The sequence below is a fragment of the Scatophagus argus genome, chromosome 13, assembly GCF_020382885.2.
Source record: "Scatophagus argus isolate fScaArg1 chromosome 13, fScaArg1.pri, whole genome shotgun sequence".
NCBI lineage: Eukaryota > Metazoa > Chordata > Actinopteri > Scatophagidae > Scatophagus > Scatophagus argus.
Window position 1 is genome coordinate 15,086,814 of NC_058505.1, and position 15,035 is coordinate 15,101,848.

The following is a 15,035-nucleotide window of genomic DNA, read 5'->3' on the forward strand; positions in this document are numbered from 1 at the left end:
TATCACCTGAATAGTTGATGTCACAATATTAATCACATGATCTGCTGCTGCAATATAATATCAGAACTGAGTGGAAGTGGAAGCTTTTGCAATGCGGAGTGATATTTTCTTTTCATTCTTTCTTTTCACATAGCATATTTACACACAAATTTCAGTTCATTAGCCACCATCATTTTGGAGGATATGATTATCTTTATTCACTGAAACCTCAGATCACACTTGGGTCCAGTCTGTCACAGTGGTCTACAATCTTCTCTCTGCCTTCAACTACTCACTGTGCCTCAAGCAGTGACACACAGAATCAAAACACCCTCATCCGTCAGACAGAGCTGAGGTAGAATCTGCCCAGATGTTGACAGGACAGTGAGAACCCATGACAGGCGGACAGACAAGCTTTAGAGCAATGACCCCTCTGTGACTGAATAACCGACTTCAAGAAATTAGCGTCTTTTTGGCCCCGTTTTTCCATTTCCACACAAGGGTTTTTTCATGTTGTTGGTGGAAAATGAGACACAAACATTTAAATACATCATCATATGGGATTATAATATAATTTAGCTTCCGATATGTTTTTAAGACAAACTTATGGACAAGAGCTGGCTAATAAAGCATAAAGCATACTTAGACAACAGTTACAGTGCATCCGGAGAGTGTTCACACTGCTTCGCTTTTTCCACATTTTGTTATGTTACTGTCTCATTCCAAAATGGATCAAATTAAATTTCTCCCTCAAAATTCTACACAAAATACCCCATAATAACAAAGTAAAACAAGTTTGTTTGAATTTTTTGCAAATTTATTAAAAATGAAAAATGTAACATGTAAATAAGTATTCACACCCTTTGCCATGACACTCAGAATTGAGCTCAGGTGCTTCCTGTTTCCATTGATCATCCTTCAGAAGTTTCTACAACTTGAGTTCAGTCCACCTGAGGTAAATGCAGTTGATTGGGCATGATTTGGAAAGGCACAGGCTGTCTATATAAGCCCTCACAGTTGACAGTGCATGTCAGAGCACAAACCAAGCCATGAAGTTAAAGGAATTGTCTGTAGACCTCTGAGACAGGATAGTGTTGACACACAGATCTGGGAAAGGGTACGGAAAGATTTCTGCTGCATTAAAGGTCCCAAAGAGCACAGTGGCCTCCATAGTCTGTAAGTGGAAGAAGTTTGGAACCACCAGGACTCTTCCTAGAGCTGGCCGCCCAACTAAACTGAGTGATCGGGGTAGCAGGGCTTTAGTGAGGGAGGTGACCAAGAACCCAATGGTCACTCTGACAGAGCACCAGCATTGCTCTGTGGAGAGGGGAGAACCTTCAAGAAGGACAACCATTTCTGCAGCACTCCACCAATCAGGCCTGTATGGTAGAGTGGCCAGACAGAAGTCACTCCTCAGTAAAATGCATATGAAAGCCCATCTGGAGTTTGCCAAAAGGCACCTGAAGAGCCACAGCCAGCCTCTACTTTTACCAGGTTCACCCACATATATGTGCTAATCTTGGTGTGGTGCAAAAATGGTGTTGGAATGGAGTTTTAAAACTACCCACCAGGTGCTGGTAGGACTAGTTAACTTTCCAGAGAGCCAGCTGGGTTAACTAATTCCTTTGCCTCCAGTCTTTATGCTAAGCTCAACTAACCATCTCCTGGCTGAATTTAACTCTCAAACACAAAGCAAATAAGCAATGGGTCCCTATATGCTTTCAGCTAATCTGGCCCTGCTACAATCTGATGATTATTTCATATACGAAAAGCGGTATTACCATCATAAAATATGCATTAAATATCAATTTCAATGGCATTAACAGATCTGCACATACAGGCCATGTTAATTTCATTTACATAAGGAATGTCGAACATTTTCAAACCAGGCTACATTTCATTCGGCAAGGTGAAGGGAAATAGTGCATGGAAATGCTTGAAAAGTCACTGTGGGACGTGGCCCAGTTGTGTCAGGTTTATCCTTATCAATAATCGAAGACATGTGCTATTTGGCCACCTGCAGATCTGTATGAACAGCTACGGAATGCAGACCTGAAGCCTGCGAGGTGTTTCCCTCCGCTCTGTCGTCACCACCCAGTCACGACTAGTGCGCGTAACGTGTAGATGCCATGATCATGTTCCTCCTCCTCCTCCTCCTCCTCATTTATCAGATGTGCTAGGGATTTTCCCTGTACATGTAACGGCCATGTAATAGAAGCAAAAGAGTCCTCTGTGCAGCGCGGTCTATCAGTCCCATCACCGCCTGGAGTATTAGTGCACTCCACCATGCAAACGGCAGGCACCGGAGCAGCTGATACCGACACTACTGTAAACAGTAGCAGCAGCACCGCAGACGTCGACGACAGCGACGGGGCAGGGGAGAGGATGGAGAGGACGGCGCCAAGTGAGCAGCAGGACAGGACCAACAACCACCACCAGCAGCAGCAGCAGCAGCAGCAGCAAACATCCTTATCACCGTCCGGAGTGCTCGGTAAGTGTCAGGGGAAAACGGTATAGAAAACACTGTCTTGTACGTGCGTGCAGTGGAGCTCAGAGGAAGCTTAGTGTTCAACAAAAACATGAGGCTAGTGAGGAACAAATGAGGCTACTGTTCGTGGACAATATGCTGCAGTCACTGGTGCTTGATATACTTCACTGAATGACTCATAAGAGAGTGAAGGGATCAGTCGTCTGTGATTGGGTTTTGATGTCAGGGAGTCGTTCCTTTTCCCGCTGCATAATGCGCATTCCGACCGAGACAGGCCCGGGAAGAGTCAGGCTTTAGTGGTCCACAGGTGCATGCGGGAGTCATGTGCAGCCGAGGTGCACGTCCTGGCGGGCTGTGCTGCACTTTGAAGACTCAGATGTCAGGCTCAGATGTCAGCTGTTTCCGTTTTGTCTCAGGTGCTGAAGACTTGAGGGTTTCACAGGAGAAATGTTACAGTGGTGAGTAGGCAGATGAAATCTGGAACTGCATGATGAGGAGGATAGTTAGGCTGAACTGATGGCATTTTCCAGGACCCCTGAGTTATACTCTCATTGATCGTCTCTGACAAAGAAGAGACACTCAGATGAAGGTCTGGTCATCTGCATTATGTTCAAATAACCGCTACAGCTTTAGCCTTAACAAAGTCACTGCTGTAGCTACTTTGATTTTTCATCTTTACTTCAAAGCATCCCGTGTTGCCTTGTCGGAGAAGATCATTTATATGAATCAGGACAGGTGATACAGGCTTAGGCTTTATGCTGGTCTTTCAAGTGAAACTATTTAGGAGTTTCTTAGAATGTGCCATCTTTAATGTGTACTTAGACATAAGGCAAGACATACTCAAACATTGTGGGCTTGTGGATGAGTGGTTCATTAGTTAGATGTCACTGATGGTTTATTGTCATGTTTATTTATGGGAAATCATATATCAGGTTGTGTAGCCGATGTTCTCCAGGTTGAACTGTATTTCAGGAGTCATTGTGTGAGACAGACTTAGAAATATCACTAAATATAACATGATGATTTTTTTAAATCCCATGGCTGAAACTGGTACGTGTGGCCATGATCGTACATAGTGCTTACGCAACTGTTTACACAAAAAGAAGGATAAAAAAGAAATCTACTGTACAATATAATCCAGTTCTTCAGTCTACGCTCCACTGCAGATGGACACTAAGTCTTCTCATCATACATGGTAATGCTGCTGGGAATGGATAACCGACTGCTGCCTGGCAGAGAGATTTGCATGTCAGATACATGCACGCATGTTGTGGTCTTAATGAGCAATGATGTCAGCGACAGTCGAAGAGATGATCTGTGATTCAGAAAGATAAGAAAATATCAGTGTCAGTGATTTGGCTTGGCTTGAGTAATTATCACACACACGCACACACAGCGCTGCTCTACTGAATGACATATGTGACACTGTTGTTTTGTGTCATTTATTGTAGGTACAGTATATGAAGGGTTTGTGGCAGTCGCTCAGTGTGCATGTCAGTCTAACATACACTAGTGTCACAGTGATAACAGCAGCACTGATGGCTCCCAGTAATATGGATAAGTAGATGATGTGATAGTGCGGTTACGGTGCAGAATGTGAAATCCCGATCACAGACAGGTCCTCAGAGAGAGTGTCACGGCACGATTCAGTGAACGATTAAGAGATCGGTCAGTCACCACTGGGCTTTTGTGCCTACGAGAGTGTGACTTTAGAGTGAGAACCAACGTGTGAAAAAAGAAGCAGAAAAAATGATGACTTCAGAGCTCAGACCGCACCGTGATAATGTACGTGTGGAGTAACGCTGCTGGGAAGGCCTGTTGCTTTGCTTGCATTTATTGGTTTTAGAAACAGACTCGAAAAGCTGGTTTGCAAGTGGCTATTTACACACCACCCAGTTTACATATCATGTATTTGCTTAGAGCTCATAGTATTTGCTCAAAGTCATAGGCAGGACGGCACAGTCAACCTTCACGCTGGCTGAACAATTGTTTTGGATATTTCTGTCATTTATTCTTTTCCCACAAGCGCCCCATGACTGAGCAAAACATTGGAAAGGCCAAAAAAAAAACCCAAAAACAAAACAAGGTGAAGAAGTAACGTCAGTGATGAGTGGTAGAGTGAGACTAATGACTAGCCTGTCATCTGTGTCCTTGATCGCCCTCATGAAAAAATATCACCATCTGCCTGGACCCCACCTCTATCTCTCTCTCTTTCTCTTTTTCTCTCTCTCTCTCTCTTACACACACAGACACACCCGGTCAAGCCATCTTTCTCAGTCATTTTAAACTTTATTAACCCCAATTTGAGTCTCTCTCTCACCTTCTCACCCTGTTGCCCCTTTTTTGCTTTCAGATAAATTGTTTGGGAAGCGCCTTCTGCAGGCCAGACACTACATTATGTCTCGAAAGTCCTGGCTCAAGATGGTGCCCACTGAAAACTGTGATATCCTGATGACGTTCCCAGGTACTGTAAGCTCCAGTCTGTCCTCCCTGTTTGTCCTGTGATGAATACCTCACTGTAGAGAGAACAGCGCACACTCACTAAATGTCTTTGGTGGTCAGCCAGCCACTCAGGACTTGAAGTATTCTCTGGGGACAATTAAATCGCATCCATTTACTGTACCTGTATACAGACCAGCCCTTTCTGCAGTGTTTTTGAAGGAGCTGCAGTTGTGGGTTTAAAATGGGATTTGAAAGCATTTTATTAAATTGCCATTACAGTTTGACTCAGACAGATAAATCTTATACACTTACATGATGTACAAAACCTGTATATGCTGCATGGGGTGACTGCTGGTCTGTTTTGTCCATATTATCGTGATTTTTGAGACATTCCTCTTGTTACAGAGATGGACATTTTATGTAGTAGCATAATGTTACATCATCACCTTTGAAAACAGATTTTCACCAACATTTAAATCCAATATCAAGCCATCATACTGACGACAATGTGAGTTCTGCATTTAACATCTTGGGGGAAAAGTGGAGCAACATTAAATAACCCCGAATTAAATTATCATTCTGTACTTGGTAATTGCCACTAATGTGATGATCAGTAGTCTATCATCAAGCAACTCCACATCATATTTGATCATTTATTTGGATGTTGACCACTGAATCTTGCAGTTCTACTGTAAAATTTTGTCAAATAAATAACACAAATGGGATAATCACCAGGCGTCTTACAGTAAATAGCTCACTTATTACTAACATTCAGCCCATATAGGGAATAGTATGTGCATGTTGGTAGGATCCAAAGTGTAAGTAATTTCCAGTTTGATGTTTATTTATTTTAAATATAAAAAGATATAAGTATTACCTTTACTTAAACTCCAAAAACATCATTGAGGGCAGGTCCTCATTTACAATGATGTTGAGTAATGACACACAAAATAGCTTAATTGAGACACAATGTGAAAAAAATGAAAATGCAGTTGTCGCTAACATGCAGTCAAACTAAAAAAATGTTTTTCTCCCTGCAGATACAATAGATGACCACACTCTGCTGTGGCTCCTGAATCAGATTCGTATTGGAATCCCACAAGTCAGCATTCAGGTTCGACAGCATAAACACACCCTGACACACGCCTTCTTCATCACGACAACATTCGAGAAGTAAGACTCTGAAACTCGCGCTCTTTTCAGTGTGTGCGTGCGTACATGCATGAGTGGAGTGAATCTGTCTCTGTTTGAACTGTTTGGAGTGAGCACATTTTGGTTGGTCCTTACTTTTCCAAAGCAGCCGAGGATTGCTGATACTTGATTTTAGGACTGAGATCAGAATAATGGTCAGGCATGGTGATTGAAATGTGGTTCCTGCTGGTTATTCATAACATTTTACTTAATTTTTATCTGCACGTGGGTTACAGCAAGGTTGCTAGAATGAAGTCAAGGAGAGCCAACAATATGAGCAGAGAGACAGGTTGTAGACAAACCCCAGTTCTGCCATTTCAGCTGAACCACCATTAGAGAAAACAAACGTAAGCATGTGTTTGTTTGTATATCTGCATGTGTTTGAACATTTCTGCACTTCAGCGAATAAAGGCAAGTATGAAAAAATGAAGAAAAATGATGAAAAAAATGATGAATGTCCCTGGTCCCCTGGCAAATTAAATTAAAAATTTGTTATTTATGGAGATATGCTTATTCACTGACATGCCAGGAGATACATGAAACAATTTATACCACTCTAATGTCTGTGCATTAACTGTTAAATTAGAGCCAGGAATTGATTGGCGTAGCTTAGCATGAAGACTGAAAACAACATAAAACCAGCTTGTAGTGGTCTTACACTGGGCTGTGTGTATACCTCCCAAAATGGTGAACTATTCTTTTAAGCACACATTGGCAAATTCAGAAGTTAAAAATCACACTGACAGTTATCAGTCACAGCTGTGTGTGTGTGTTATAGTTTAATGTGTGTTTACCCTCTATGCACTAATCTGTCAAACATCTGCAGCACAGCCTTCACACACAGGTTTAATCCTGCTGCTCATTTACCCTGTCTCCTCACCATCAGCTTACTGCGTGGAGCAGAGCAGATGGGCATGCACAAGGTCGTCAAACCGCAGTTTGGCGGCGGGATGCGGCGCTTTTCCTGTGAGGAAGACAACATCTACGAGAACATAGAGAGCGAGCTCTGCTTTTTTACCTCACAGGTTAGTGGTCAAAACTGCTGGCTTGAATGTGTTAAAAATATTTTTAATCTGTCTTCTGCAGATATGTTTCAGGAATTCAAAATACATGTATCCAGTTATTATAAGTTATCTTTTTTTTTTCCTGATGTTTTTCAGGAGCGTCAGAGTATTATTAAGTACTGGCTGGACAATCTGCGAGCCAAACAGGGGGAGGTCCTTCACAACATTCACTTCCTGGAGGGACAGCCAATCAGTATGCTGTCATTTATTATGATATGACTTTTTTTGTAACGATGCACCGTGTAACTTTTTTGTATCTAAATAGCGTCAGTGCTGTGTGCAATGTGTTTTATGTGCAAAGTGATAACATAGGGATAACGCAGACTTACTGTAAACGTTACATTTATCTGAACTGACAAAGCTCTGTCTAAAATGGAAAAAAAATGTACTAAGGTGACATGATGTGATGATGTGTTCTCTGTAGTTCCAGAGCTGGTGGCTCGGGGGGTGATCCATCAAATGTTCCCCCTTCATGAGCAGAGGATCCTCAACCAGCTGATGACTTCTTGGGTCCAGGCTGTGTGTGAAAGGCAGCCCCTGGGTAGGAAATATCCAGTTTTGTTTGAAGAAAATATGGAAGGACAGTAAACAGCAGGCCTGACTGTTAATATTAAGTCTTGTTCATGATGATGCTTCCATACATCACAATTTCTATATAAGCTGTTTATAATTTCATCTGCTTTGTAGATGATATCTGTGACTACTTTGGAGTGAAGATCAGCATGTATTTTGCCTGGCTGGGCTTCTACACTAATTCCATGCTTTACCCTGCTGTCATCGGCTTTCTGCTCTGGATACTTGCAGAGGCTGACCAGGTACTTGAAACTCATTCTATAACAAGAGCTGTTGCACACAATCTGTCTTTTTTAACACCTACTCTTCTACCTATCACAATAAATGTATACTGATGCTGATTTGTGCTTTCTTTCACCTACATATTTTATTCATATGCCAAGAACATCAGGATCTTACTGAACCTTACTGTTACTGCTGTCTGTCCTCAGAGAGCTGACAAAATTATTTCTTTTGTCTGTTTTTATAGATAACAAGAAACATTTACAACAAGTCGAATCAGCACTCAGTACCTACACAAAAACTTATGGCATAATCATACTTTCAAAGGTTATCTAAGTGTGTTTTTACTCTCACGTGATTGATCACAGACCAGTCAGGATATCTGCTGTGTGGTTTTTGCGCTCTTCAATGTTGTGTGGGCAACGCTGTTCCTGGAGCGCTGGAAGAGACGAGAGGCGGAGCTGGCCTACAGGTGGGGCACCCTGGACACCCCAGCGGAGTCCTTGGAGGAGCCTAGGCCACAGTTCAGGGTGAGGACTGTTGCTGAATTTTTAGCACGCATGGATGGAAAGAGCAGTTTGTTGCCGGTGTACAGGTTTCATTCACGTCTTGCAGCATTTGTGCAGTTTGACACCAAAACTTTTAATTGTCACTTGTCAAGAGACTTCTAGACTTCTCACAAAGGTACGCGCTTCAACAGTCACAACAGGCCTTTGCACTCTATTGTACTTTATGTGTTAGTTTATTTAGTATATGTTTAGTCTATTTTTTCTACTAACAGTTAGGCCTTGTTTGGTTGTTTGTTTGCTTACTTTTTGACTAACTTACAATGCTGTAATGGGCTACTGGATGCTTGAATTTCCCTTGGGATCAATAAAGTATCTATCTGTCTATCTATCTATCTATCTAAAACTTATGGTAAATTCTTTTATATCAGTACAGCAGTTCCACTGTCCTCAGGTAAAAAAGCAGTGTCAGTCTGGTTCAGTGGTTTATCAGTGAGCACTTGTGCAACTCTTCAGGGCTGACACAATACCCGGAAATGGTTCATGTTTACAAGAAGAGTGTGGCTTCATACCCCACGTGCTCTCAGAAAAGGGAGGGGGCAGGCACCCACTCTTCCACCCCCACCCCACCCTCTGTTGGGTAGAAGGAAAAAAGGGTTTGGGGGAGGGTACGTGGGGTGACCCCTTTGAAAAGAAATGTTGGGAGGAAACGCAACAAGCCCGGCTAGCTCAGTCGGTAGAGCATGAGACTCTTAATCTCAGGGTCGTGGGTTCGAGCCCCACGTTGGGCGAAAATGTTTTTTTTGAGGAGGCATTTCTGCCAACAGTAGTATGGTCATTTATCGTGATATGAAATAATAGCATGAAAAGAGGAAGTGGAATGTGTGATAACTGGATCATTGATGTACATGCATTCTGCATTCATCTCATTCATGACAGAACATTCTCCAAACAAATCTGAACTAAGTGAAATGCCACTTCAAAATCTGGGTTGGTGTTAATCAGAAAGAAATATAATCAAGCGGGAAACAAGTTGCAGTGGATCATATTTTGAACACACATTTGCGATTCATTTTTCAGTAAAGATGATTGTATTCATGAAACCTGTCTTCCTCTGCTCTCTCTGCAGGGAGTGAAGCGCTGCAGTCCCATAACGGGCTGTGAGGAGTTCTACTACCCGCCCTGGAAGAGAGCTGTGTTCAGATGGCTGGTCAGCCTGCCCATCTGCCTCCTCTGTCTCTGTTTTGTCTTCCTCGCTATGCTCCTCTGCCTGGAGCTACAGGTCTGAACAGGCAACACAGCGCTGAAGTTTAATGGAAAGAAATAGAGTTGATATAAACACCGTTACTTGAAATGTGAATAATAACACAATAGTTAAACAACAGCAGGGCAGAACGAGCACCACTGCAGTGTAAAGTTAAGATTCATAAGTACAATTTAGTCTGCTAATGATATCATTTTTACAAACAGGTTCAACAAAGCACAGTCAAATATATATCTTGCCTGCTCATATTCATTTAATAGCGTTTTAAAAATAGCTGTGGGATTTGAGAGATATGAATGAATAGGACTTATTAAGTATTTATCATGCTTCTAATGCACCTTGCAGGAAGTGGTGATGGAGATTCAGGAGCTACCTAGTATCACAAGATTCATTCCTAAGATACTTCTGGCCGTCACTGTAACCGTATGTGATGAAGTGTATAAGAAGATTGCCTACTGGCTTAATGACATGGGTAAGAGACACAAAATGAGCAATACTGGACACAATAGCGATGTATAGTAGAGAAATCACTATCAAAGAAAGTTAATTAAAATATAACATTTTTGACATTCATGACATTAAGTTACCCGAGTGCCAATATAGAAAGAATTATGCTGTGAGGTTCCTGTCCTTTGCATTTGAGGAATCTGTAAGGCAGTTAAAGGTATAAGTTTTTACTATTCCAGATTGGCACAAGCTTCTCTTATATTTATTTCTTCATCCAGAGAACTACAGACTTCAGAGTGCCTATGAGAATAATCTCATCATCAAGATGGTTTTTGTAAGTCATACTTCCTCCTCCTCTGTTAGGGGGTAGAACAGAGGTAATTCATCTTGATGTTGTAAGTGTTTGACTTTTTGTAATGTTTTCTTCCTGGTTTCTTTTTTTACAGTTTGAATTCATAAATTCTTACCTTAGCCTTTTCTACATTGGATTCTACCTCAAGGACATGGAGCGACTTAAAGAGGTAACAATTACTATTAACATTATCACAGTGTGCATTCACATGCTCCTCCTCCAATTTCCCCAGTTGGGAAGTTCTTCTCCCGAATTTATTGTGTTGATGAGCTTTAAGCTACAATTTGGAAACAACATGGATGCCCCAAACAGGGTGTGTTCTGTTTATCAGGATTGCTAACTAAGCAAATTTTAGCCATCACTAAAGATAACTACAGCAAACACTTCGGTGAGCAACAGTTGGCTTGCCTGATGTTTTCAGAGCTGCCATCGAATTCAGAAGATAACTTATAAGCTGCCCCTTTAATGTTGCGTGTCAAATGATGTAAATGTCCTGGGATCATGTCAGGTGTGAATTTATACCTTCAGTCATACTAAATATCTACATCAAATGCATGCTAAACACTTCTGGATGTGTCATCTTTTATGCACTTTTTACATTCAGCACAGTGACAAATGTTGTCTACTCTTCACAGATGCTAGCCACTCTACTGATCTTCCGCCAGTTCCTTCAGAACATCAAGGAGGTTCTCCAGCCTTATCTCTATGAGCAAAACAAACTGGGTGTCTTCACCCCAAAGGTGCTGTGGGAGCTACTCCAGGCAATCATGCTCAAGTATGGCCGTCTGGCTCTGGGGAAAGCCCAAGCCTCAATGACAGCCTATTCCTTCCTTGGTCCCAGAGGAATCCCTGTCAGTCACGCTGCTAATGGTAACTCAGAGCCGAGGAGAAGAGGGGATCTGAAAGCCGGATTCAGGCTGACAGAGGAAGAATGGGACATGAGTGACAGCAATCTGAAGCAACGTAAAGTGAGCTTCACTGAGAAGGTCGACTACCAGGATGTCACGACGGAAACACAGACGGTGTATGAGAGCTTTCTGGAGGACAGTCCCACATTGGTAGAGGAAGGGATGGATGCGTCCAGTATTTTTGACAGTTGTGATGAGGACAGCGATTGTGAATCGCAGGCTCAAGTATGTGGTCTATTTGTTACTTTCTAGTTTTGGCTTTTTTTCTTACTCTGCAAAAATATTGTCTGGAGTGATATACCATACCATTTCCTGTATCTTAAAGAAACAAATCTCTAATTATGCTTAAATACCTAAAACTATTTCCAATACAGTCCAACGTATTTCCTGTAGTTTTATGAATTAAGTCGTATCATGTCTGTGGAGGCTGATCACATCCATTCACTGACAAATCCAAATGACAACACCTAAGATATCTTTAGATTAGATCTGTATATATATTTTCTCTAATGATAGGTAGTCATTAGGGAAAATGTCACTGTCTAATGTTTACATTAGCAGGAGAACAAGGAGAACGGTACTGTGTCCTCTCCAAAGGAATCTGACACTCTCTGTCAGAGAAGAAAGAACGTAGATGAGGGGAAAGAGAATAAGAAGTCATGGATTGATCCACCTGAAGAACCCAAAGCTGTCACTCTGACCCAGGCTGAGATTGAGAGCTGTATGCAGACATATGAGGTAGGACTTGTTTTACACTTTAAAACTATCTTGCCTCATACAAGATCATCTATAAACAACTTCACAACAGAAAATAAGACTTTTTTTCTTGATTGACCCCAACAGGACACACTTCAGGATTACCAGGAAATGTTCATTCAGTTTGGTTATGTGGTGCTCTTCTCCTCTGCATTTCCCCTGGCGGCGATGTGTGCCCTTATCAACAACATCATTGAGATCCGCAGCGACGCCCTGAAGCTCTGCACCGGCCTGCAGAGACCCTTTGGACAGAGGGTGGAGAATATTGGACAATGGCAGGTCAGTGTGTTTTGTTTCGGAAAATGTCAGCAAAGCCTTGCGGGCTTCATCTTACAGAGTGAGGGCATCTGATCAGATGAGCTTGTACATTTTTTTTTCCCCTCTCTTCCTCTTTGGATCAGACCGCAATGGAGGCCATGGGCTTGATAGCCATTATAGTTAACTGTTACCTGATTGGTCAGTGTGGGCAGCTCCAGCGTCTGTTTCCCTGGTTGAGTCCTGAGATGACCATCATTTCCATTGTCTTACTGGAGGTATGCGCTGTACAGTATATGTTACATGCAGGTTTGTTTATGAAGAGTTTTGTAGGTTTAAGAGAATATAGTTTTATTCCCCAGATGATACCTTTTAATATTACAAAAGAAGTATAAATGTGCATGGCCTGCTATTTTTTCTTTTTTGTTGTGACTTCATGAAACCTTCAGAATCTTATTTTTAATTCATCACTGAACACAAAACTAGTATCTGTATGTGGACTTTGATTTGAAGTAAAAGAAGAAAAATAAGAATAGGAAATTGAATGTGACTGTGTGTTAAGCCTGTCCCTTTGTGGTCTTGATGGTTTACAGCACTTTGCAATCCTCCTAAAGTACATCATCCATGTTGCCATCCCTGATATTCCTGGCTGGGTTGCAGAAGAAATGGCCAAGCTAGAGTACCGACGAAGGGAAGCTTTCAAGGTATAGTTGTATCATAGCTTGAAAGACCTTCGTCCAACACAAGGCTTGCCGTTGGCTGCACTTTGTGTGATTTCTGTTGTATTTCTACACATGTATCCCTGCGTGTCTACTGGTCTCTTGGTGTGCATTGTCCAACAATGTACACTAGTGCAGCCTAACAACAACATAACTGTACGTGTTTGACTATGTTTGTCTGTATGGTGCTGGATCGCATCTTTGGCACTTGTCTTGATGGTGTCTTAGATAAGTCTTGTGATGCCAAAGTCAGCATATTTAATGCAAACAAGTCGGAAACCATTGGTTTGTGTGAACTAACTGCTGGATAGGATGACAACTTCTTCAACAGTGAAGATGTTAAATAAAATAAGGCACACAGACTCAATTACTCTTAGTAAGTAGTTAGTTCAACCTTGTTATTGCTAACACTGCTGCCTCACATACATTTACATACCTTCTCTCTCTTTGCTTCATTGTCTTTTGCCATCCTGCTCATTCTTCCTGTGATTCTCTCACTCTCTCCTTTTCCATGTGTTCATTTTAACACACCTCCCCATTTAGAAGCATGAGCAGCAAGCCCAGCAGCACTTCCAACAGCAGCTCAGACGCCGACGTGAAGAGGAGGAGCTTCATCGTCAAGCTGAGCTGCAGGCCGAGGCCCGTCAGGAGAGTGATTACCACAAGGCAGACGCCCAGCACCAGCACCACCATGACAAAACACAGGGCGGCAAGCCGGGGGACAAGCCTAAAAGACCGAGCTCTCTACTCGGAAACAACAATGTGATGAAGCTGAAGCAGATTATTCCTCTCCAGGGAAAGTTCTCCTCTGGCACCTCACGCTCACCAGCCCAGTCCCCAACAGGAGGTGAGGCAAAACTCCCAGGATTCCTGAAGTTCTTGAAGTCGCCAGAGGTGAAAAAAGAGCCAGCAGTGGCAGCTGGAGTAACTCCTGTGTCAACAGTGACCTCTTCAGTTCCCCCTAGTGGCCAAGAGAGGTCACAGTCCCCCAACAGGACATTCAGTCCTGGGAAGCTGTTCAGTTTCAGCAAATCAGAAGGGACTGTGGTGTGTATGAATGGGACACAGCCTGCAAACACTCAGCCCAACAGGGCTGACTTAAACACAACCCCGGAGGAGTTACCCTCCAATGAGTCAGATAAGGGAGATTCAAGACAACTGACTGATTTAGAAAACTCTGGCTCAAAGAGTTAATAAATGCTCAACTGTAACTGTAATATTATGAACTTAGAGCAATGTATAAATGTTCAGGCAACATTCAGAAACAGTGACACATGTGTACTGTAGGATATCACATTAGTAACACGGAACACTTGTAAGGTCAGCGAGTGTTAGAGTTTAACTCAACTTATTTCACACAAAGTATTATAGTGTGTCTATTAACACTTGATTATCCAGCTTCCATGTAAAATATGTACAATTATGTACAGTAAGTGTAACTCCTCAAATGGGGATTGATTAACCTTTATGTAGGGTTCAATACTGCATGACTGCCTGAGTGTCAAAAGCACCAGAACAGATTATGTTGATGTTACAGATTTGCTTTTTCAATTAGCTCTTTTGTGAAAGGACATAAATTGCAGCTTCCCATTTCAGATTTGTTTCTCATTGCGATGCCTGTATTGAATGCATGTTACGTTATGTGCATGCATCACGTCCATCACGTCTTTTCAGTTGTGAAGCACTTTCAAAGCCATTGTATTCTCCCGCAATAGGTCAGATTATACTCACTGTGACCATAAAAAAAATATTCTATTTTTCTTAACTTTGATTTTTTATGAATTATTTTACTACATAAACTAGTGAATGTACTTATAATGCAAATAAATCTCACTTGAATAAGCACCCATCAAGAGATAAAGTGTTGGC

At 42.0% G+C, this 15,035-nt stretch overlaps 1 protein-coding gene and 1 non-coding gene across 4 annotated transcripts; both read left to right on the plus strand.

Moving 5' to 3' along the window:
- Window positions 1-1,397: 1,397 nt before the first annotated feature.
- Window positions 1,398-15,029, plus strand: ano8a (anoctamin 8a). 3 transcript variants are annotated; one of them, XM_046408680.1, is made up of 18 exons: window positions 1,398-2,470; window positions 4,821-4,931; window positions 5,950-6,082; window positions 6,987-7,125; window positions 7,261-7,357; window positions 7,589-7,705; window positions 7,852-7,979; window positions 8,328-8,489; window positions 9,595-9,747; window positions 10,075-10,201; window positions 10,455-10,510; window positions 10,623-10,697; window positions 11,164-11,661; window positions 11,995-12,174; window positions 12,280-12,471; window positions 12,594-12,725; window positions 13,041-13,151; window positions 13,710-15,029. In XM_046408680.1, the coding sequence occupies exons 1-18, from the start codon at window positions 2,266-2,268 to the stop codon at window positions 14,358-14,360; spliced, it is 3,267 nt and encodes a 1,088-aa protein (XP_046264636.1). In that variant the 5' UTR covers window positions 1,398-2,265; the 3' UTR covers window positions 14,361-15,029. The 3 variants fall into 3 exon arrangements, with proteins under 3 accessions (XP_046264636.1, XP_046264637.1, XP_046264638.1); XM_046408681.1 differs by having other exon boundaries at window positions 11,998-12,174; XM_046408682.1 differs by lacking the exons at window positions 1,398-2,470; window positions 4,821-4,931; window positions 5,950-6,082 and adding an exon at window positions 6,344-6,447.
- On the plus strand, window positions 9,184-9,256 carry trnak-cuu. Its single transcript has one exon. It is a non-coding gene; the product is annotated as a tRNA-Lys (tRNA).
- Window positions 15,030-15,035: the final 6 nt, after the last annotated feature.

What these genes read in the sequence shown, in the direction of transcription:
- ano8a (XM_046408680.1), top strand. Translation starts at nt 2,266, where the DNA reads ATGCAAACGGCAGGCACCGGAGCAGCTGATACCGACACTACTGTAAAC. An exon ending in GTGTGAAAGGCAGCCCCTGG is followed by an intron (nt 7,706 to 7,851) that starts GTAGGAAATATC and finishes TCTGCTTTGTAG; the next exon opens with ATGATATCTGTGACTACTTT. An exon ending in GCTGTATGCAGACATATGAG is followed by an intron (nt 12,175 to 12,279) that starts GTAGGACTTGTT and finishes TGACCCCAACAG; the next exon opens with GACACACTTCAGGATTACCA.